The following is a 23,544-nucleotide window of genomic DNA, read 5'->3' on the forward strand; positions in this document are numbered from 1 at the left end:
TTTAGTATCCAGTAACTGAAAATATTCTTTTTTGGACCAATAAGAAAAAGCCAGTTTTGTGCCTTATCAGCTTAACACTGAATATAGATAAAGTAAGTTGTAATATGCAAACATCAAAGGACAGGGGTAGAATACAAACCTGAGAACTTGAAAAGATGTGCTGTTTTTATCAGAAAGCAATGTCTACTCTCTTCAGAAAATTGAGTTCAGGGAAGATTTAAAATTACACCTTTATACAATAGTAATTTTAAATGTACTTGTGAATTTATTTTTTTCAAAACAATGACATTAGCAAAAATTTTACATAGCCTGGATTGAATTCACACACTCAGATGAGGCTTTATCAATAATAATGGGGATGAATACATTGCTAGACTATGTCAACAGAGCTAACCTCCCCTCCCCATGAGTTACAGAAGATTGATAACATTTTTATTTGGTTCTTTCTGGAAATTAAATGCTCTACTAAAATTGTTTACTCCAAACTTTACATTTAGTGAAATAAGAATATCTGCAATAGCCTAGTTAACATCAATAATAAGCTTCAAAAAAGGATTCTGAAAATGGCAGGCAAAATATTTTTTTATTGTAGGCAATTATTTAAACTGCATATTTGGCTTTATGCATAATAAGTCATGTGGGAAAAACATCCACATTGCAGATAGATTTCCAGTATCTAGTTTTCTTTTTTTTTTTTTTTTTCAGAGCAATGACATTAATGGGATTTTGCCAGGTTATAAAAATGAGGGCTTTCTTGGGAGCTACTTATAGTTTCCAAGCTGAACAGCAGCACGCACATAGACACATCGGAAGGTGGATGGCTGGATCTCCCAGTACTGGACTGGGTTGCTGAAAAGGCTCACTCCTGAGTAAGAAGCCTTTTTGGTGTTGTATCCAGGTGGGCAGAAGTCGTTTGAGCCGATTGCAGAGATATTGTTGTTGTGAAGGTAGACAACCTGCAACCCGAAATAATGGCACATGGTTATTTTTCTCTAAGTAAACGGAGACGGTATACAGGTAAACACTTAATTCTTTTTTAGCATGCCCATCCTTCAGTTTAAATACCTTAATACTTATCAAACCAAATGTTTAATTTCTATCTCCCTTTCTAATCTTGTTTTTCCCTTCCTTAGTCTTCCTCATCTCAGTATATGACATTTCAGTCTTTCCAGATGACTCAGGCTAAAAACATTGTCATTATCCTTGACTCTCCCTGTCTTATACTTTCTGCCCTACCATCAACAAACCCTGCTAGTGTAACCTTAAAAAAAAAAAAAAAAGCGTAATACAATTCTTGTCCCCATATCTACTCCTACAACCTTATCCAAAGCCACTATTATCTCCTTCTAAATTATTGAAGTTGCCTTGATTGTTCTTCCTGTTTCCTCTTTTACCTTCTCGAAGTCTGTTCTTTCTTTCTCTTTTCTACCTTCCTACTTTCCTTCCTTCCAGTTATTATTTTAAAAAGTAAGCAAGTTATATAATCTTGGCTCAATACCCCAGCAGCTTCCCATCTCATGCAGAGTAAAATCTAAAGTTCTCACAATGGCTGACACATCCTACTTGATCTGGCCATCCTTCTACTCTGAGCTCATCTCTCTTCATTGTTCAGTCCAGCCTCCCTGATCTACTCACTTCTCTTCAACTAGAGCACTGTCCCTCCTCGGGTTGACACACCATATCCCTCTTTTGCCATAAACTCCAAGATGTCTGCCAGGCTTACTGACTCATGTAATTCATTTATCCTTACCAAAGAAGTCTTTCTTGACTATCCCATTCTGCTATTTGCTGTTCCAATTATATTTATTTTTATTCAGAGCAATGATAACTACATTTGCTTTTTGTCTGTTTTGCTCCTCTAAAATAAAAGCTCTATGAGGCAGGAAACCTGTTTTGCTTTGTTTGTGACTATATTTCTGGTGTCTACTAGAACAGAGTAGATGTTCAATAAATATGTGTTGAATGAATAAATGAATGATTTCATGGTTATTTCATAAATTGTGTCCACATGAAATAGTATGTTTTCAGGGCAAAGATAAAATTATAGACTATTTAAAGAACTATCTAAAATAAGGAAGTAATATAGTGAAGTATGAAAGGGTATAGAGAAATAGAATCAGAATTAAAAATCACAAACTCTAAGAAATACTTGAATGTCACCATATTTGGAATAAGCAGATCTAGAAATTTTTAACAAAAATGTATTCTATGTTACAAGTTCTACTCAATGAATATAATATTATAGTTCATTAGAAATTTTTTCTGAAATATATTTTATGGTTATGTTTAAGACAATGGCAATTTGTTCATAGATTTTTTTTTAGCAAAACTAAATATCAGACTTAAAAAGAAGTTTGGAAATGAGTTTTTACTCCTATTATTTATATGTGAATTCTGAAGAATAGAAGTGATTGATCATAAAACCAAGGCAAAAATATAATGGTAAAGCAATAATTTCTAAAGCAAGCTATAAAATCTACGAGGTCTTCCTTAAAATATCTGACTTGAAATATTGCTCCACCTACAAGAATATTTGTACTCACATGCTGGTGAAGTGTCTTGATTAAGAAAAGGTTTAGAAAGAGAACAATAGATGTCTTACAAAAACAGAAACAAGGGATATTAATATCAAAACAATATCTGTAAGGTTTGTATGTGTGTACGTGATCCTCAAACTTTGAAAATTTCTTGTTGTCATTTGACAGGCTCCATTGCTTAACAATAATTAAGAAGAAAGGAGAGGTGCTTGGTTAGAGTTTATGGCTAATAGTTAAAATAAGAGAAGGAAATATCAAGACATAAAGCAAGTGTTAGTCTGTGTAAAAAGGAAATTAAATTTCCAACTCATTATATGAGGTCAATATTTTCTTACAGCCAGACAAAAATCATCACAAAAAAGAAAGCTATAGTCAAAATATCACATATGTATATTTTTGAGATTAATTGTTTGTCTGTTGCTTCATTTGCCTGTTATTTTCTCCCATTCCGAGGGCTGTCTTTTCACCTTGCTTATAGTTTCCTTTGTTGTGCAAGAGCTTTTAAGTTTAATTAGGTCCCATTTGTTTATTTTTGCTTTTATTTCCAATATTCTGGGAGGTGGGTCATAGAGGATCCTGCTGTGGTTTAAATTCCAGAAAAATAAATGACCCAATCAAAAAGTGGGCCAAAGAACTAAACAGACATTTCTCCAAAGAAGACATACAGATGGCTAACAAACACATGAAAAGATGCTCAACATCAATCATTATTAGAGAAATGCAAATCAAAACCACAATGAGGTACCATTTCACACCGGTCAGAATGGCTGCTATCCAAAAGACTACAAGCAATAAATGCTGGAGAGGGTGTGGAGAAAAGGGAACCCTCTTACACTGTTGGTGGGAATGCAAACTAGTACAGCCACTATGGAGAACAGTGTGGAGATTCCTCAAGAAACTGGAAATAGAACTGCCATATGACCCAGCAATCCCACTGCTGGGCATACACACCGAGGAAACCAGAATTGAAAGAGACATGTGTACCCCAATGTTCATCGCAGCACTGTTTATAATAGCCAGGACATGGAAGCAGCCTAGATGCCCATAAGCAGATGAATGGATAAGGAAGCTGTGGTACATATACACAATGGAATATTACTCAGCCATTAAAAAGAATACATTCGAATCAGTTCTAATGAGGTGGATGAAACTGGAGCCTATTATACAGAGTGAAGTAAGCCAGAAAGAAAAACACCAATACAGTATACTAACACATATATATGATATTTAGTCAATCGGTAAAGATAACCCTGTATGTGAGACATCAAAAGAGACACAGAAAAATAGAACAGTATTATGGACTCTATGGAGAAGGCAATGGCACCCCACTCCAGTACTCTTGCCTGGAAAATCCCATGGACGGAGGAGCCTGGTAGGCTACAGTCCATGGGGTCGCTAAGAATCAGACATGACTGAGCAACTTCACTTTCACTTTTCCCTTTCATGCATTGGAGAAAGAAATGGCAACCCACTCCAGTGTTCTTGCCTGGAGAATACCAGGGACGGCGGAGCCTGGTAGGCTGCCGTCTATGGGATCACAGAGAGTCAGACACAACTGAAGCGACTTAGCATGGACTCTATGGGAGAGGGCGAAGGCGGGATGATATGGGAGAATGGCATGGAAGCATGTAAATTATCATATGTGAAACGAATCACCAGTCCAGTTTCAATGCATGATACAGGGTGCTCAGGGCTGGTGCACCGGGATGACCCGGAGGGATGGGATGGGGAGGGAGGTGGAAGGGAGGTTCTGGAAGGGGAAAACATGTACACCCATGGTGGATTCATGTCAATGTATGGCAAAACAAATACAATATTGTAAAGTTAAAAAATAGAAAATATACTAATTAAAAAAATATATATATCACATATGAATATAGACAAAAAAATTAATAAAATATTAGGAAATTGTGTATCACAACATATAAAAGGACTGTTCACCATGGTCAAAACCAAACATGATTTTTCTCAAGGATGTATAATTTATTTAATTGGAAATCAATTAAGTTAATACAGTATATTAAAGGAATAAAAGCAAAATCACATGATCATCTCAACAGAAAGAGAAAACATTGGGGAAAAAAAAACACATTTATGATAAACATTTTCAGCACACTAAAAAATCAAAGGAAACATTTTTAACTTGATAAAGAGCATCTACAAAAGACCTATAGCTAGCATCATGCCTAATGACAAAAGGTTGATTGCCCTTGTAAAATAGGGATCAAACAAAGATGTCTAATTTCTTTTTTTTTTAAATTGGAGGTCACATGTACCCCAGTGTTCAAAGATGTCTAATTTCATCACTTCTACCAAAATTGTATCATAAATTTTAGCCAATGCAATGAAGCAAGCAAAGAAATTTTAAAAATTCAGATAAGAAAGAATAATTAAAATTCTCTTTATTTACAAATTACAAGATCCTGAATGTAGAATATCCAAAGGAATGTATTAAAAGCACTACAACTAAAAACAATTTTAGCACAGGACACTAGCACTAGGGCAGAAGATAGATACACAAAAATCAACTGCACTTCTATAAACTAACAAAAAATTTCAAAAATAAAATTAAGGGAAACCATCCATAACAGCACCAAAAATAACACAAAATTTAGAAATGAACTTAATAAACTGTAAAACTTGCATACTAAAAATGCCAAAATATTGCTGTGAGAAAATCAAGACAAAATAGAAAGATATTCCATGTTTGTGCATTGGAAGACTCAAAGTTATTACAAGGAAAATTCTTCCCTGAATGATCTATAGATTCAACACAATTCCTATCAAAGCCATAGCAATCTATTTGAAAAGAAATGAACAAGCTGGCCCTAAAATTTGAATGGAATGCAAAGAAACAAGAACAGCTAAAATTTTGAAAAAAAAGAACAAGGTTAGAGGAACTTCATTTCTAATTTCTAAACATAATCAGAAGTTACAGCTATCAAAAGGTATAGTACTAGCAAAATAAAATGTGGTATATCCATACAATGAAGTGCAATTCATCAATAAAAATGAATGGATTACTGACACATGCTGTGATATGGATGACCTAAAATTACTCTGATAAGTGAAAGAAGCCAACCACAAAAGCCACACATTGTATGATTACATTTAGAAATGTCTAGAAAAGAAAAATATATAGAGACAGAAAACAGATTAATGATTCCCTGTGCCTGGGGACAAGATTGAGAACAACTAGAAATAAATATATAAGAGGCCTATTTTGGAGGTAATCAAAATATTCTAAAACTAGATTGTGATGATAGTTGGATAATTACATAATTTTACTAAAACTATTTGGACTATATAGATATACAAAAAAAGTAGAGTTGGTGAAACCCCTAAGAGTCTCTAGAAATGCAGGTAATATGAGTACACGGATGCCAATTAGAAATGGGAAACTAAGAGTAAGGTCCTTCTGAATGTGGGGCCCTGTGTAAATGTCCATGAAATTTGCTGATATTCAACAAAGATTTCAAAATGGCATGTTTTATAATTTTTTCTCTGTGACCACAGTAAAACACACTATATATGGAGCTTTTAGTATATATAATCTTTTTAAAATACATAATTTAAATAACATGCTTGTTTAATTTACTTAAGATAACAATGGAAATCTTATATTGTTATATATGAAATCACTATGACTACTGAAAGTAATAAGCATGACTTACATTTATAGATTTATGAACTGTAAAGCTCTATTAGCACAGTGAACCACTGAACCATATCTTATCTTTAAGAATACACAATAACTGATAATTTATATGAAGTTAATTTGGTCACACTGCTAGGTAAACATTGTCTTTTGACCTACAAGATATCTGTCAAAACTCAAAGTTAGAACTACTATTTTATTTCATATCTATAGATTACAGATGATATCTAACCACTATGTATTTGCTACACTGATCTGTGACTTAAAACTACCCTACTTCATAAAAAAAAAAACAATTACATTCTGGAAGCAAGTATTATAGTAAGTTCAAGGTAGTAATCCTAATTTTTAAAAAATTAACACTAATTTAAACCTATATATCTCACAGAACCATAATGAATATTCATGTAGAAATGTTAAAAATATCTCTCTGCATAAACATTTCTAAGCAGAACTTCCTGCCTCCAGGCATCCCAGTAAGGATGATTTGCTCCCTAGATATTTCTCACGATAGTTAGTGGCTTTATATTACCTGGATGTACTTATGATCGGCCAGCCCACCGGGCACTTTGATAAGCTTGTTGTTGTTCAAATGAAGTTCCCTCAAATGAGGAGTGTTGGCCAAAGAGCCATTGTCAATAGCAGAGATGCTGTTGAAACTCAGTCCCAACCTGCAACAGAAAACAGAAATGAATGGATACACTGGACTTGGATGCCTTCTTAAAATAGGAAAGGAAATTTTTTGTTTTGTTTTTGTACTTATTGTTACCTCTGCCTAATATGATTTTTTCCAAACTATCTGAGCTTGGATAGAGCCCATTTGTTCTTAAGGTTTCGTCTCAGATACAGTCTGCCCACAGAGAATGCTCATATAGTATCTTGTTGTCACCCTCTTGTAACACTCAAGGGACTGTGTACTTGTGTGTCTTGCTTTGAGAAAAGTGACCCTCTTGTATATCTGGCACTAATACAGAGCTTGATGCGATCACGAGTTGATTGTATAATGAATGCAGTTAACTTAACAGAGGTAAAATGAAAGGGACACTATTACTATCTTGGTTACTTTGTAAATCAAGCAATTGTATATTTGCTGTACAAATTTATTTGTTGGAAATAAAAAGTGAAAGCTTGTAATGTCAATAAACCTACCTGCCAGAAAGCTTAACAGAAAATGTGTTTGAAAGAGTCTATCAGTGACAATCTGTTACTGTCAGAATATGCCTGGTGTCAATATTCCTGGCTTCTGGCACTGATCTCTGAGCTATGACCCCTAGAGCCCTGATCTCTGACCCTGATCTTGCCCCCTCTTCCATTTCTCATACAATGCCACTCAAGGTTCTGGGTTGTATTTTTTTAATTAAATGTTTAACAAGTGAGGGTCTGTAGCTTTGATGTTCCCTCACAGCGCGTGGTAGGTCACTTCAGTCATGGGTTCGACTCTCTGCAACCCTGTAGACTGGAGCCTGCCAGGCTCTTCTGGCTATGGGACTCTCCAGGCAAAAATACTGGAGTGGGTTGCCATACCCTTCTCCAGGGGATCTTCAAGACCCAGGGTTCGAACCTGAGGCTCCTGCGTTGCAGGCAGATTTTTTACCACTGAGCCACCACGGAAGCCCTCCCTCACAGCAAATCAGATTCAAAACTCAGAAGAAGAGGACTTGAAGACAGAACCACTGTACCCAACATTCTCAGAATAAGTATCTGTCAGAACCAGGGTGCTGTCAATCCAAAAGGGCAGAGAGAGATGAGGCAATAAAGTGGTGGAAGAGAACCAGAAAACTTGAAGGGAGAGAAAGCAGAAGAATCTCTTGAATTCCTTCAAATTTAGTGAAAAAGACTTGGCCCTTTTTGAAGAACGATTCCTGCTTGGCTTCAGTGAGTTGAGATTTTTGAGCCCTTTTGGGATTTAGATGTTGGCTTAGGGCTTCCCTGGTGGCTAAGCTAGTAAAGAATCTGCCTGCAATGCGATGCGGCAGACCTGGTTTGGGAAGATCCCCTGGAGAAGGGAACTGCTATCCACTCCAGTAGTCTGGCCTAGAGAATTCCATAGACTGTATAGTCCGTGGGATCCGCAAAGAGTTGGACACAACTGAGCGACTTTCACTTTAGGTAACCAAAATCTTCCAATTTTCATCATGACTTGGGATTTGAAATAACTGAGGTTAAAGTGTACCGATTTTAGGCTATTAATAACACAGGTGGCTTGCCTTACTTGTTGATGCTCAGCCTGGCACCTTGTCTCATAATATTTTGTCTTTCCCTCAGTCTTAAACTTTCTTCTCTTGTTTCTGGTCTTTCCTCTTCTATTTCAGAACCTTCACTCCTGTCCTTATAGCATTCCAAGTCCCATATCCAGTTTGGACTAATACATTTCTTAGAATATAATATTCCTAATAATCTAATGGAAGGAAACTACATTTTCAGTGATCAATTTATATTCACTCTTCAAATGTTTTTTTGGAACCTATTATGTTAAAGACTTTTGCTCTAGGCTTGTGAGGGCAGAGGAGACATGGCTCAAAAACCATTATTCTTTCCATCAAAGAAAATCCCACCTATTAGGAGAGAGTATGGTATATGTGCTTAATAAGAAAAGGGAAGTTTGCCTGAAAACCACTTTATATTCTTGCAGGGGAACATACAGGATTTTCTCTTTACTTGTTCCTACTAACTAATTGGAATATTTGCCCTGCAACAATATTCTGAGATTAGTGGCTGCTTTTTTCTCCTTTTCACAGTTTTGGTTTTCAGCACCAGTGTATCTCTCATGTTCCAGAATCAGGGAGGAGCAAACAACATAAGGATTTGATGCTTTGAGATAGATTTTTCTGAACTTGATTCCAAAGAGAAATGTATTTAATCAATTCAAGAACTGAGAAAGTTTGCTTGGCCAGTGAGGCAATTTTCTCTAATTTAATAACTGAAATTCAAATCCTTTTAAACAAAAATCTTCATTTCTATTGACCTTCTCAAAGTTTATTAGCTCTTTATGCTTCTGTTTGATAAAAAGTATGTGATGTTAATTTTAAAGTGTGGAATATATATATGTCTCCATACCACTTTCAGTACAAAATAAACTTGCTTTTCTAAAATGGCACAATATTATGAATGATTTCACATTTAAAATTTTATACTATTGCCAATCCCTGCTACTTATACTCCTCCTAATACTACTGATAATAATCCAATAATAATAACTGTCCTAAAGACATTTCTACACAGTGAGAAATGCAACTTATCTTCCTACATTTCTCTCTAGCTAGAGAGGCCTAATCAACATAGAAAGGTAGGTAACACTATTTTGAATATTATTTTCTCCATTAGAGACTAATTAAAATTGCTTTAGATAATGGGTTTCTTATCATTTGAGGCACCAGGGTTATATATTGTAGCTCCAGTCACATGCATATAACACCTTCACCCCTCATGCTCCCCTGGGTCACTGGGGGATACCCACAGAAACAGGGGAAAACTGCATTATATATGTATCTGCTTTTATGTGTTTCTCAAAGATAAATGATATGCTTTGTATTTATTTATCCATGATGAAATTTATGTGCAAAAAAAAGAATGAGCCAATTTGGCATAACACTGTGCTTCTCGGCAAGGACAGTCAGCAATACATGTGAATCAGGAGCAGACTGTTCGTGAAGACAGCTGAAAGGATCTGCCATCACTCTCTTTTTACTGCTTCACCAGATTACAGATATTAAAAAAATTGAAATTAGGTTAGAAAGCAGAATGGGCATTAATGATCATCTATAAGGAAAAAAAGTTTAGAAGGGTCAGAAAAAAAATTTTTGAGAGTATATTTAATGTCCAGAGAGACATTTTAAACTCTTCAGAGAACAGGAGTTAGAAAATCACATGATATGTATTCTAATACATGCTGTAAGATGCCCAATATTTTCATGTCCTAGTAGCTTTCATTTTAATACATTTTCAAATTCTGAATACTGTGTTATAACTACTTAGACTTCTGTTTGATACAATCAAGTTAGAATATATTGAATGAAAATACTTATTTAATCAAATACTTGGTACATATGATATATCTTAATCTAAAAACAGTATGGTATTCATAAAATATAAGGCTGATATTAGTGGACTTATGATAAGTACGCTATTTCATTGGTTTTTTTTTTTTAATAATTCAGCAAAGGTGAAGTTTGTGGTTATTAGAAACAAAAACAAAAATTGTGGTACAGGCAAAAAATCAATCATCATGTTTCTAATTCCGAGCGTATAGGCACTAGTATACTGATCCATTTTACTGATAGAATATTATGAAATAACATTATTACTTAGCCAAATTATTCAGTCCTTTCAGGCTAGCTGCATCAACTTTTGTGATTTTGTTGCCATCGAGATGTAATTCAGTAAGGGAAGGAGGAAGACCTGCAATATGGAAATACAGGAAGTTAAATTAGCAGAGAAATATAATTAGAGAATGTATGAAGACTTAATGCAGACACATGTCATCAATTTTCCAAATGACATTCAGTTTCAAAGGATTTGCTTTGCATCTTATTCATCAGTTTTGCTTTTCATCTTTTTCCTTCATCCCTTTTACAATAATACATGTTTTCGGAAGTAGTACAAGCCATTTTCTACTTTTCTCTTAAACTGATTTTAACAAACTGTGTTTGCTATGTAGTAGATTATCATGAAGTAGATTTTTGTCCTAGACACTGTTGATACAGTTGTAGAAGTGAAGTCAAACTTTGAATCTCATTAGTTTCTCACACCTTTGTCAATGGGCTCACACTGCCATTGACAAAGGATAACGGCTCTAAAATGAAGCTTTTGCATTTGAAGTATAAATAAGTAATTATGGATAAGTTCAACCTATAAACAAACTTAATCATGTATTTCATTACTGAGATTGATTAATAACTAACACTTACACACTGTGCTGGCTTTAGTTTTAATCAATTTTCCCATAAAAACATCAAATGTTTCTGCAACATGATGTGTAGAAAGACCTTACTTGATCCTTTTAAATTAAGACTGTTTCTTTATACAAGAGGAGTACAGAATCCTATAATCAAGTGATCTGCCATATGTAGGGCACCTGGGGAAATAATTTGAAATCCAACGCATCAACTAAACCTCTGGATAGTGCCTTGTGAATGGCTATGACTTCTAAAAATGTAGTAATGTAAGTATAAAAGTTTAAATACTATATTTTCATTTCCTCTTTCCATCTGAGGATCTATTATGTTTTTATACAGTTTTTAAAAAACTACATATTGTTCCATTTACAAGAATAGCAACAACTACAAAGGAAAGAGCAAATTGGTTACATGGAGCACTAACATCTGCTTAGCAGATAGGGTTGGTTGTTTGTCTATAATGAATAAAATTGGAAAATCACAGGTTATGTTTGGCTTGAAATTTTCATTACATCCCACTGAACTTGGTCAAGACATTCTGTTTAATGTAAAGTTTATTCTATAGTTGATTTGAAAATGACTATTAATTTCTCAACAGTAGTATGATTTGTGTGGAAGATACCAAAGAAAGGAACTTCTGCTTACTGTCTGTCTGTTATGTGCTGAACACTGAGATTAGCATTTTCCTAACCTAGCTCATGTAAGTTTTTTCAATATATAAATTATTTTTCATTAATTCTGTTTCATTGATGAAGAAACAGAGATTCACAATTACCCATTTTGTAGGTTATCTAGCTACTAAGTGGGGACTGTGGTATGCTCCCAGAGGGCCAAAGAAAATAACATGCTCTTCACTGAAGAAAATGAAATAACAATGGCATGATTCTTACAAATAAATGTCAGGAAATCACGGTCAATAAGGACTAAGGGATTTCAATTACTCTAGTCTCAGAATATATAGATGTGGATTTTTAAAAATACTCTCATAAATAAAGCAAGTGAGTATATAGCAAAGCAGTGAATGTACATCCTTTCTTCCCTGTCACTATGAAAAGGTGTTTTAAAAAATGTAGTGTCTCTGGGACAACAGTTATCATCACATCCCTCATTCTTAGCTCATTTCTAAGTGTCTTCCCTTTGGGAACATCAGTTTCCCAAAAGGAAAGTTATGGTAAGTTTCACTGTGAAAGAGAAGTTTGCAATAGAAGGATAGAGAGATCCAAATTTATAAAGAACATCATTAGCCTCTGCCACAGTAGCATTTAGCCAAAGATTCTCTACCTGTTACTGTTTTTTCTTTTCCTTTTCCATTTTTAAGATAAAATATATTGAGAGCTTACTTTGGGCCAAATACTGTGTATGTACAAGTCTTATTTATATCTATTAATCCTCACAAATATCCTACAAAAGAGGTGTCACTAATACCACCATTTTATAGGTGCAAAACTGAGGTTTTAGAAATGTGGAATAATAAGCCTGAAGTCATGGGATAACTAAATGACTGAGTCAGTCCTCTCACCCTGGTAGGTCTAACTTCAGAGTGTGAACTTAAAATCTCTCTACTCTACTCTACTGCCTTTTGACGTCACTCAGTGATCAGAGACAACATGTGGACATTAAGACTCCTGGAAAGAGGCTACGTTCAGGTATAAGGGCACCAGTCTAGGAAAGGTAGACTCATATATGACATAGGTATAGATATGCACAGGAAGAAGGACTTAAGTTGGCAGCGGAATGAAATGGTCAAACACGTGAGCTATGGCATCAGCTATGGCACCAGCTGTGCCACTGCCTAGCTCGGAGGCTTTGGTCACAATTTACTTTATGTCTTTCAGATTTATTTTCCTCAATTATAAGACAGGTGTGATAATATTACTTAAAAGGGTTGTTTCGAATTCATATAACAAAAGCCAAGAAAAGCATTTGGCATAATATAACAGAATTCATGAAAAGCATTTGGCACAAGTGCTTAATAAAACTGAGTTATTATGATTTTAATACTATTAAGAGTTTAGTAAATAAAAGTAAGTAGAGAAGATGAGAAAAGAGCATCTAGCATAGTAATAAATAGATATAAGAAATCAAGGAAAATTGATCACTAAGTGATGAAATGTGTTATTGAGATATATTTAGGAGATGTAATTAGAAGAACAGCAAAATCAAAGAATGTGCTTTAATGCAAGTCATCTGATAGCATGATGTAATAAAAAATACCTGGACTTTAAATTCCAGCCACTTTACTTTACCTCCTACAGCTTTAAGGCTTTAGAGAATATACATATAAAATGAAATGTACTATTGTAAATGTAAATTAAAATATATTCACAAATGTAAAATCACTGCACTGGTGATGTAAAAATTACCTATTACCATGTAACAAGTCAGAGACTCAATATGAAAGTACTTTGTGAAATATAAATCAATCTCCCCTCATCTATCTATCAGTCTATCATCTGTCTATTGATCTATCATCTATCTATCATCTATACCAGTAGTTGCTATCAATGGGCATCAAAAACGCTTTGTAGCAAAAATACTACAGAGAGGGCAAGGGGTAGTAAGAACCATCCTATGGACTAAGTCCTCTCTAGACCTGAAATTTCAGTAGAAGCACAATAAAGGAGAATTGTTTACTGTGGGCAAGTACCTGTATTTTGTATCAATTCAAGAACAAGACATCTAAACTGAGGAAAGGCCAGATAGAGGAGAAAATTTGAGAATATGGAGGTGGTTTTGTGTGACTGAAATACCTGGGACCAGAAAAATGTGAAAATTAGAGAAATTTATTTTTGCTGATTTGTTGGCTTAAAAGCCTCTCCTGACTAAAGCTTAGAATGGTGAGCTTATCCTTGTGGCTGTGTGATGATTGTGGTTTACTCTAGGCTTTGCTCTAGGCAATACGCTTCTTGAAGGCAGGCCTATATCCTATTCACTGCCCTTTCTCCATGCTTATACTTTGCCTAAGCTAAATGAGTGTTTAAAATACTTTTAATTAATAATAGAAGGTAACAGTAACCCACTACTTATTTATAGGCCAGATATTTTTCTATGTATTTAATTTTAAAACAATCCAATGAAGTGGATACTAATATTATTACCACTCTACAGATTTTACAAATGTGTCATAGATGTTGAATAACTTGTCCAAGATCATAGAGCCAATTAGTGATAGTCTGAACTCAAGCAGACCCCAAAATCCACACTCTTTGCAACATATAACCACCGTTCTTAAAAGAGCGTGACCATTGTGGATCCTGTTATTCAGATAGTAATGACTAGAATGTCCTAAAATGCAATGGAATTCACTAAGGGATTAGAGACTCAAAGTAAAAATTGGCTCAATTTCAGACGTTCTTCCATGGTATCATTTTTTAAAACAAAGTACTATAAAAGCAGTCTATTTTTCACATAACTATAATTTTTTTCTTTATGATATCACAATTCTATAATATAAAATCATTGTGTGTTAACTTGCATCTTACATTAGATGTAAGTATCTTTATAGCTGAAAGTGTCTAGCCATCTCTACAATCAGCCTGGATGGCCCAGTGGCCAGCTAGTTTCACTGGAACACTTCAAGGGATAGAGAATTTACTAGGAATAATGTTGGCCACTTGAGTCACCATTCAAATTTTAGTGTCAAAGCCTTTGGATTTAGATATTCAAATTGCTTTGAAGACCCATGGCTGATCCAAGTCAATGTATGGCAAAAACCACTACAATATTGTAAAGTAATTAGCTTCCAATTAAAATAAATAAATTAATTTAAAAAAAGAATATCAAATGAACAAAATATATATATATACACATATATATAAAGAATTTTCATCACCTTGAGGGATGGTGGTTATATTAGTGTCAGCAATGCGGATATAGGAGAGCTTCTTCATTCCCTGAAAGGCTCCATTTTCAATGCCTGAGCTCTTCAGTGGGTTGGTGCCAAGTTCTACAAATGCAATAAATGCAAAACTTTTAGAGGACAACCTGAGGAAATTGCAAGCCAGAGTAGTGTCTGCTCAACAAGAAAAAATCTGGATCAATAACAACTTGACTAAAAATACAAAAGAGAAATTAAAGGGCTTGTGTCTCAAAGGGATGGCAAAATGTGGTAAAAGTTTCCCTTATTACAACAACCAAAAACAATAACAACAAAAATGATTTAGGAGAAAGTAATAATATCAAAGACAATAACAACAAAATTATTTAAGGTCCATACACAGGTTTGCCTAGAAATCAACAAAAGTGAGTGTTTATAAATCACACTTGTTATGGGGCAATTACTAAGATATATTAAAATACTGTTAAATAATATGAAGCTAGCATTTTGTAAGCCAATTATAATATGATAAATATTTTACCACACATAGAAAAAAACTTTAGAACACATTATTTAAAGCAAATGATTTATAGATGTTCAGACTGGAATAAATTCCCACAAAATAAAGGTATTCTCCAAATATCTCTAATTAAGCACATCCTGCATCTTGGGCCTGCAGTAGGTAGTGTAGCATCAGCCCTAGAGACTTCATCCTACATTTTCAGATCCTCAAGTTCAAGAATAAAAGTTTTGTAAGCACAGATTCAATACCCATTTCTCCTGGCCCAGCTACTGTTATTTCTACATGCTTTAAGAGCTGTAAATTCTAGCTAATTTACCTTCCTGTAGCTAAAGCTTACTTGTAATCTCTTAAGGTGAACCTTGAATCCTGGTTTTAGAGCTATAAGAATATCTGTACCTACGACGATCATCTGGTTCAATCCATTGAACACAGACTTTCGCACTTTGGTGATCTCGTTCTCATGGACACGCAGCTCCTGAAGAGTTTTGGGCATTTTCTCTGGCAATTCCTTCAGTTGATTCTTGGACAGATAAAGTCGTTCCAATTTCACCAAAGGGGCAAATGCCCCAGGGCTGATTTTGCTAATTTTGTTGTTGATGAGAATCAGTGTCTGTAGATAGTGAACAAAAGCAACATCTTAATTCCAGAACCTTCCACACATAAATATGTATGTCAAGCAAGTGTGTAATTTCATTCCATTTATGGGACTAGCAAAGAAATCTGCAAAACTAGAAGAAACTGGGAAAAAATTAAGCTGATCTGATTACTTGAAAATCACATGGAACCTGAACATCAGGAGAAAAGGGGAGAGAAATTTGATAAAATGCAGATTATACATAGAGAGATACAGATATTTAATTTTTAAACAAAAAATGCTCCAAAATATTGAAATTACTAGAGTGACCTGGAAAGAATCTAGTGCCAATAGACATCCATTCTCCAGTCAGCTTTTCAACCTATAAGTCCATCTTCATTGGGTGTTGTCATGGAATCCACTACAAAATGGTGCACTAATTTATACTGTCACCAACGATGCAAGAGAGTAAAATTATCTCGCAGCCTCACAGAATTTGATATAATCATTTTCCAAAGGTTTGCAAATCAACACATTATGTTATAGCTCATTGCTTTACTTTGCATTTCCTTGTCTCTTGAGAGGTTAAAGAAATTTCCTTTTATTTTGTTACCATTTACTTTATTTTTTGGAGGAAAAGGATTGCTTGGTCACAAAACTTCTCATTTTTCTTAGTGTTTAATGTATTTTAATAAATGATTTGTGGATACATTATATTTTTCTTCTGTTTGTGCTCATTTTGCACATAATGGTTTTATGTAGTCAAATATGTTGATTTTTTGTAATTTTAAAATGTGTGTTTCTAAGTTCTCCTAATATAGGAAATTACTTGCAATCCATTATTGTTATACTATAGATACTGCTACACCTACTTTTGGACTACCTCAATCATCTTCCAATGATCTATGTGTATACAGAACCACACTGCATTATGTCAACTTGTTGACTTATCATAAGGAATTTAGGATAATTTTATCAAGATCTAAGCAACTTCTATTTTCAATTGTGGTTTTTTTTTAGGCACATGTGAAAATGCAAAGGGGCAAGAAAGGAACAAGAGGAATAGAACAGTGGGAACTTTCCATCTCAAAAATGTAAGACTATTTTCAGAAGGTAATAGCTAGTTTAATAATTCATGTACATTCTCATGTAGTTCACATTATTTGATTAATTAAAACTTATTACAAATAATAAGTTAATAATCTTTTTACCTAATCTTAACAGGTGAATTGTTGGATTAAAATAAAATCCTAGGAAATTTCAGTAACTATTACAGAAAGTTAAAAAAAAAAAATGAAGGTTAAAGTCTTAGGAAATTGATATTAATAAGCAAAATGTCCAGAAAAATCAGTAAAAGCCAGAGCTAGAGGAGAGAAGAGAGGATTTGCATCATTAAAAAACAGTCAAAATGGTGGATGCTTAATTATAAACACAGGACATTCTTAATTGCCATCCATGAAAGGAAATTCTGAAAGGCTGATATAATTAAATGCATTAAACCTGGTCTGAAAAATCTGTCTTATTTTATGTTGAATGTTGAAACCTATTATGAAGAGTCAACCTGCTGATGTATTACCTGCCATTTCAGGTAATAAAATATTACTTTTACTAGATAATAACTAGACAATGTCTCTACTGGTGAGTATGCTATAGTAATAACTGCTGCTATATTTTGGAGGTGGTGTGACATTTGTACATTTGTCCCCAGTTATTTCTTCAGTAAAGCAGAAATAGTAATAACACCTACAGGGGCTTGTTGTGAGGACCAAAAATATCAATCATGTATATTAGACTGCTTCCTTACAAAGCAACTTTCAAATAGCATTGTTTGTAGAAAAGATCTAGTCCAGCAAAAAAAATCTCCACTGAAAAATAAATAAACTGTACAAATTTTTATCATCATGATATAAAGTGAAGTATTAGTTGCTCAGTTGTGTCTGACTCTTTGTGACCCCATGGACTATAGCCCGCCAGGCTCTTCTGTCCATGGGATTCTTCAGGCAAGACTGGAGTGGGTTGCCATTCCCTTATCCAGGGAATCTTCCCGACCCAGGAATTGAACCCAGGTTTCTTGCATTGTAGGCAGATTCTTTACCAAGACCTGTAGAAATTAAAGTTTCATATAAAACAGATCCACATGTGAAAAAAATCACTCATGTATATATAGTACTGCTGAGAATGGCTAACTTTAGTTCTATACACAGGGATAGGTATTTAAGAAAGCATAGTTTATAAAATTACATGGCAAATGTTGATATGGAAAAAATGGACTAATTACATTGACTAATGACAAAGCCCAGATAAACCAGAGAAAGAGTCAAAGGTAAACCACATATATTGTTCAGGAGATCAGCTGATGAAAAGAAGAAAGACAAGCAGAAATGGACTATCATTATTTAGATAACAGGCTGAGAGAAGCCGAATTAGGAGGGACACTGTTGTTTGAGGATCAGAAAATGCCCTGAGTGCCATTTAACCTAAAACTGAAGCAGAGCCTCAAAAAATCAGAACTACCTACTTCTTTGTAACTAAAGAAAAAGTGATGTAGCCTGGTAGGTAGGGGAGAGGTGATGAAAAAGTGACCGGCAATAGAAATAGGGTGGAAGGAGGAGTAAAAGCATTTTCACCACCTTCATCAAAGAAAGTAGTCAAAAGGTACATACTTCTAGTTTTAAGACCAACAAGTACTGGGAATGTAATGTACAAAATGACGACTATCGTGAACACTGCTGTATGGTATGCCTGAACATTGCTAAGAGAGTAAATCCTAAAAGTTCTTGTCACAAAGAAAACATTTGTTTTTCTTCTTTTTTAATATCTGTATGAGATGATAGATATTAATTAAACATACTATGGTAATCACGTCACAATATATGTATGCCAAGTTATTATGCCGTACTCCTTGAAGTTGTATGAAAGTGAAAGTGTTAGTCGCTCAGTTGACTCTTTGCGACCCTATGGACTGCAGCCCTCCAGGTTCCTCTGTCCATGGATTTCTCAGGCAAGATTAGTGAAATGGGTTGCTATTTCCTTCCCCAGGGGATCTTCCCAACCCAGGGATCGAACTGAGGTCTCCTGCATTGCAGGCAGATTCTTTACTGGCTGAGTCACCAGGGTATCCCTGGTGAAGATATATAGTGCTGTATATTAATTATATTTCAATAAAACTGAAAGAAAAACATGTTGAAAGCCAACTTAATAGTATGTACAACTTTCCCCAAAGCCACTAATGTAGGGCTCATACTGTACCAGGGGTTGTTTTAAGGAATTTTATTGTTATTATCATATTTACAGGCAATTATAAGTGCACAGACTTGAGCCAGACTGCTCCTGAGTTAAGATCTCAAGCTCTGATCATTATTTGCTGTGTGACAATAAGCAAGTAGCATAACCTCACTGTGCCTGTGTGCCCTCATCTGTATTAAGGTGTTACCTAGAGTGTCTACTTCCTTAGAATAATTATAAGAATTAAATAAGTTAATGAATACAAGATATTAGAAACAGTGCTTTTAGTATGTGTGTGTGAAAGTCGCTCAATTGTGTCTGACTCTTTGCGGACCCCATGGACTATAGAGTCCATAGAATTCTCCAGGCCAGAATACTGAAGTGGGTAGCCAGGGGATCCCCTTCTCCAGGGGATCTTCCCAACCCAGGGATTGAACTCAGGACTCTCGCATTGCAGGTGGATTCTTTACCAGCTTAGCCACCAGGGAAGCCCCATAGAAATGACTAAACAAGTGCTTTGCTTTTTGAAAATTAAAGCACTGTAGAATTTAAAGACTCTTTCAATCAAAAAATAAAACACAAAAAACCCCTATCCATTATCCAAAAAAAGAACAGATGTTTGCTATTACTCAATCCTTGACAATGTTTGTTCATTTTTAATTACAACAAAAGTTTTTTTTTACTAGATTTATTTCCCAGGTGACTCAATGGTAAAGAATCCGCCTGTCAACAGACACAGGAGACATGAGTTCGATCACTGGGTTGGGAAGAGTCCCTGAAGGAGGAAGTGGCAACCCACTCCAGTAGTCTTGCCTGAAGAATCCCATGGACAGAGGAGCCTGGTAGGCTACGGCCCATGGGATTGCAAGGAGTCAGACACAACTGAGCTCGAAATGCAACTAAACTTTAATTCAAAGGAAATACATAGAATGTTGGATTATAATGTTTAACTTTCCATTATTTTATAGAATAATTACTTATTTTTATGCTATTTATAAGAATACAACTACTCTCAAGCAGTACGTACCACTCATAGTGAGGCGCAGTTGTAAACTGAAAACATTAGAAGTCAGACACGACTGAGCAACTGAACTGACTGAGAAAAAAAGCAACATTTTTCTCTTAAATCCTTTCCATTTTAATCCTTGGTAAATTTTTATTGCTCTCCCTTCTCATTCAAGGGTGTCTTTCCTTGCTGAAATTACGATGTTTATTTGCATAATAACAAGGATAGAAATGATCATGAACGAAAGAGCAAGAGAAAAATAGCTGTTTAGCATCCTCTAAATGTTTAGAAGCTCTAATAAACTCTCTCTCTTCTTCCAGTACATACTTCAAATTAGAAAGAAAGGGATTGCCAAGATGATAAGTTGCCTAAAAACATACTTAGGAGGGGATCGGGCAAAGAAAGGACACATTACTAAAAACATCTGATTTAGTGAGAAGGTCACAGAAGCTAGGTATCTCTTATTTAAGGTATGAGGAGTTTAAACAAACTTTTGAGATAATATTTAAACAAACAGGAAGTTGTGATCAAGAGACTTTTCCTTTCTTAAAAAGTAGCTTGAGGGTAAATTTATGCAAATAAAATGAAGCATTTTATATTTTTGTTTATTGAAGCTAACATATTCATTTTTTTATTATTGGCTCTTTTAACTTGTTCAATAGTTTAAACAATCACTAACAAACTTTGCTGGTATCTCCATCCTCTCACTCCCAGTGAAATCATAACATGGAAACAGAGGAAAGTGAGTAGGGTCCCGTGTCCTGTGTCCTGTCAGTGGAGAAGGATCCCACCGGTCCAGGGTTCATCTCCAGCTTGGGCCTTAGCTTCCACTATTTTGGAGCCTGTATCTTCCACTTGAGCCATCTTCCGTTCTTGTCTCTTGCTCATTTTCTTCTGCCTTTCCTTCCTCTTGCACAGAAAACTCTCTGCTCCTCCTTTCAAAATTCTGCTAATCCTCTATGACCCTTTTATCTCATATTATCTCAAAACACTATCTGGGTAACCTGATGTAGGAACATGTCTCTTTTTCTCTCATCATTAACGCCCATAATATTCACTACTTATATCATAATGTGCTTGCATTACTTCAGTAATTTGGTGCTGTCATTTTATTATGTGCTATTGTTTTTATTAACTGTTTCATGAGCAATCTTAAAATGTCAAGGAAAACTTCTTTGCTTCCTTTTTTAAAATCTGGTAAATTTTCTCCTGCTGGGTAAATGTTTATTGCTTTTCTCATCTTGGCTGTCTGAAGGTTGATATATAGATACTGTCTTGATCGTAACATCCCTTTTCTGTTGGAATCCTGACTGGTAGACTGTGTTACCTTACAATAGATTAGAGGGAAGTGAAAAATCAGAATAAGCACAGATACAGATAAGGATTCAGCATGCGCATGCTCAGTCGCTCAGCTGTGTTCGACTCTTTGTGACCATGGACAGAGACAGCCCACCCGGCTCCTCTGTCCATGGGGATTCTCCAGGCAAGAATATCGGAGTGGGTCGCCATGCCCTCCTCCAGGGGATTTTCCCAACCCAGGGATCAAACCCATGTCTCTTGAGCCTCCTAAAGAAAACAGAACAATGAGATAAACCAAGATCAGTCCATTTTGTCCCACTGTTGAAATATGTTCTGGAAAAATATTGGAAAGAGAAAGATTTTTATCCATGAAGTGTGAGAAGATTAAGATACAATGTATCTTTTAGAAAGCCAACACTAAAGCTATATAGAAGTTGTTGCTGGTGGATAGTCTCTCAGTCATATCTGACTCTTCTGTGACCCCATGAAATGTAGCCTGCCAGGCTCCTCTGTCCAGGGGATTTCCCAGGCAAGACTATTGGAGTGGGTTGCCATTTCCTTCTCTAGGGGATCTTCCCAGACCAGGGGTCAAACCCAAGTCTCCTGCATTGGCAGGCAGGTTCTTTACCACTGAGCCCCTTGGGAAGCCTATATAGGGGTATATGTGAGAAAATTGGCTCTGAATTTTAGGGCTTAATATCATGCTTTACTCCATCACTCCCTAAAGAGAGAATTTAATAAACACTTATGTACTTATTTATTGCCATCGAGCACTCTGGACCTAACCTAAGTTTTGTTTTCAAAAATACTTTGAGTCAGATCTTGTTATAGCTCAAGAAAATAGTAATTCTTACATGAAGGTTCTTCAGGTTCTTAAAGTCTCCATCTTTGATCTCAGTTATTTTGTTGTTTTGCAGGTCCAGCAGCGCAGTATCAGGAGGAAGGTCTTTTGGCACTTTCTCCAGACCTAGCAGGAGAGGAAAAGCAACATACAGTCATTACAAAGGGACACATGACCACAGAGTCACAAAGAATGTGTTTACAAAGACATTAGTGATAGTTTTCCACTATTACATTTGTCTTCTAGGAATTATATCAACTGTTGTTTAAAATATCTGCTTTACCTTTTCTAACCAAGTCAAAGAATTTATAAAGAAAGATCATAGAGCACACTATTTACCCATGTAATTACTCTTTTGCATAAAATAAAAATTAATATTTTGCCTGGTATGGTTCAAATGTCTTAGTACACAGTGTGTTTCACCTCACTGTTCTTAGTCATTTCTTTGATAAGTGTTAAGTGGGACTGATTTGTAAATCTATACCTTTCTATATAAACATGCTTTCAGTAGAGAACTTTAACCAAATCATCAAATATTCTTTTGATAAACTTAGCACTGTCATAGATCTACATATAAAATTAAAATTATGTGAATATGTAACCATGCTGTTGTGTCAACAACTTGAAAATTTATTCAAACTTTTGGGAGAATTGTTCTTTCAGTTTTAATTCACAAAACAGTATCAATTTTATGACTATTAATCAGAATAAAATGAATAAAATTTGTGACTGTAACTTCTCTAAAATGTATTATATAAAGCATTACTTTCAGACTTTAAATTTGGATCTAAATAACTGAGTTTTTAGTTTATAAATGTAAATACATTGAAAAACTAAATGTTCTATGGCATTAAGAAAACATTTTCATAGTCAATCCACTAGATGTATAAGGATAAATTGCTTTTATTCAAAAGGTATGGCATTTAAAATAAATTATCATGATGAATGTTAATGGAGATAATATTAAATTATGAGGCCTTTTGCCTTGCTTTCTTCCATTGGCTTTGTCCCATATTAATATAAGATGATATTTTATTAACTCCAATTCATATGATCATTTTCACATTAATATTTTAAGATTGTATGACAAATCATAAATGCTTTTTAACCTCTTCATCACATCTGAAACTTGAAGTCCTGAAGATCATTCTTTCATTCATTCAATAAAG

At 34.9% G+C, this 23,544-nt stretch overlaps 1 protein-coding gene across 2 annotated transcripts in view; it reads right to left on the reverse strand.

Moving 5' to 3' along the window:
• Window positions 1-242: 242 nt before the first annotated feature.
• DCN (decorin) overlaps window positions 243-23,544 on the reverse strand; it is a 37,216-nt gene continuing 13,914 nt past the window's right edge. For both annotated transcript variants that reach the window (XM_081594152.1, XM_081594151.1), the window contains exons 3-8: window positions 22,389-22,501; window positions 15,827-16,040; window positions 14,923-15,036; window positions 10,500-10,593; window positions 6,728-6,866; window positions 243-956 (exon numbers count right to left, since the gene is read on the reverse strand). In XM_081594152.1, the coding sequence (XP_081450278.1) occupies window positions 762-956; window positions 6,728-6,866; window positions 10,500-10,593; window positions 14,923-15,036; window positions 15,827-16,040; window positions 22,389-22,501 (869 nt within the window). In that variant the 3' untranslated portion in view covers window positions 243-761. The remainder of the gene's footprint in view (window positions 957-6,727; window positions 6,867-10,499; window positions 10,594-14,922; window positions 15,037-15,826; window positions 16,041-22,388; window positions 22,502-23,544) is intronic.

Source organism: Giraffa tippelskirchi, chromosome 4, assembly GCF_054371585.1.
Source record: "Giraffa tippelskirchi isolate mGirTip1 chromosome 4, T2T-mGirTip1v1.2.pri, whole genome shotgun sequence".
NCBI classification, from domain to species: Eukaryota; Metazoa; Chordata; class Mammalia; order Artiodactyla; family Giraffidae; genus Giraffa; species Giraffa tippelskirchi.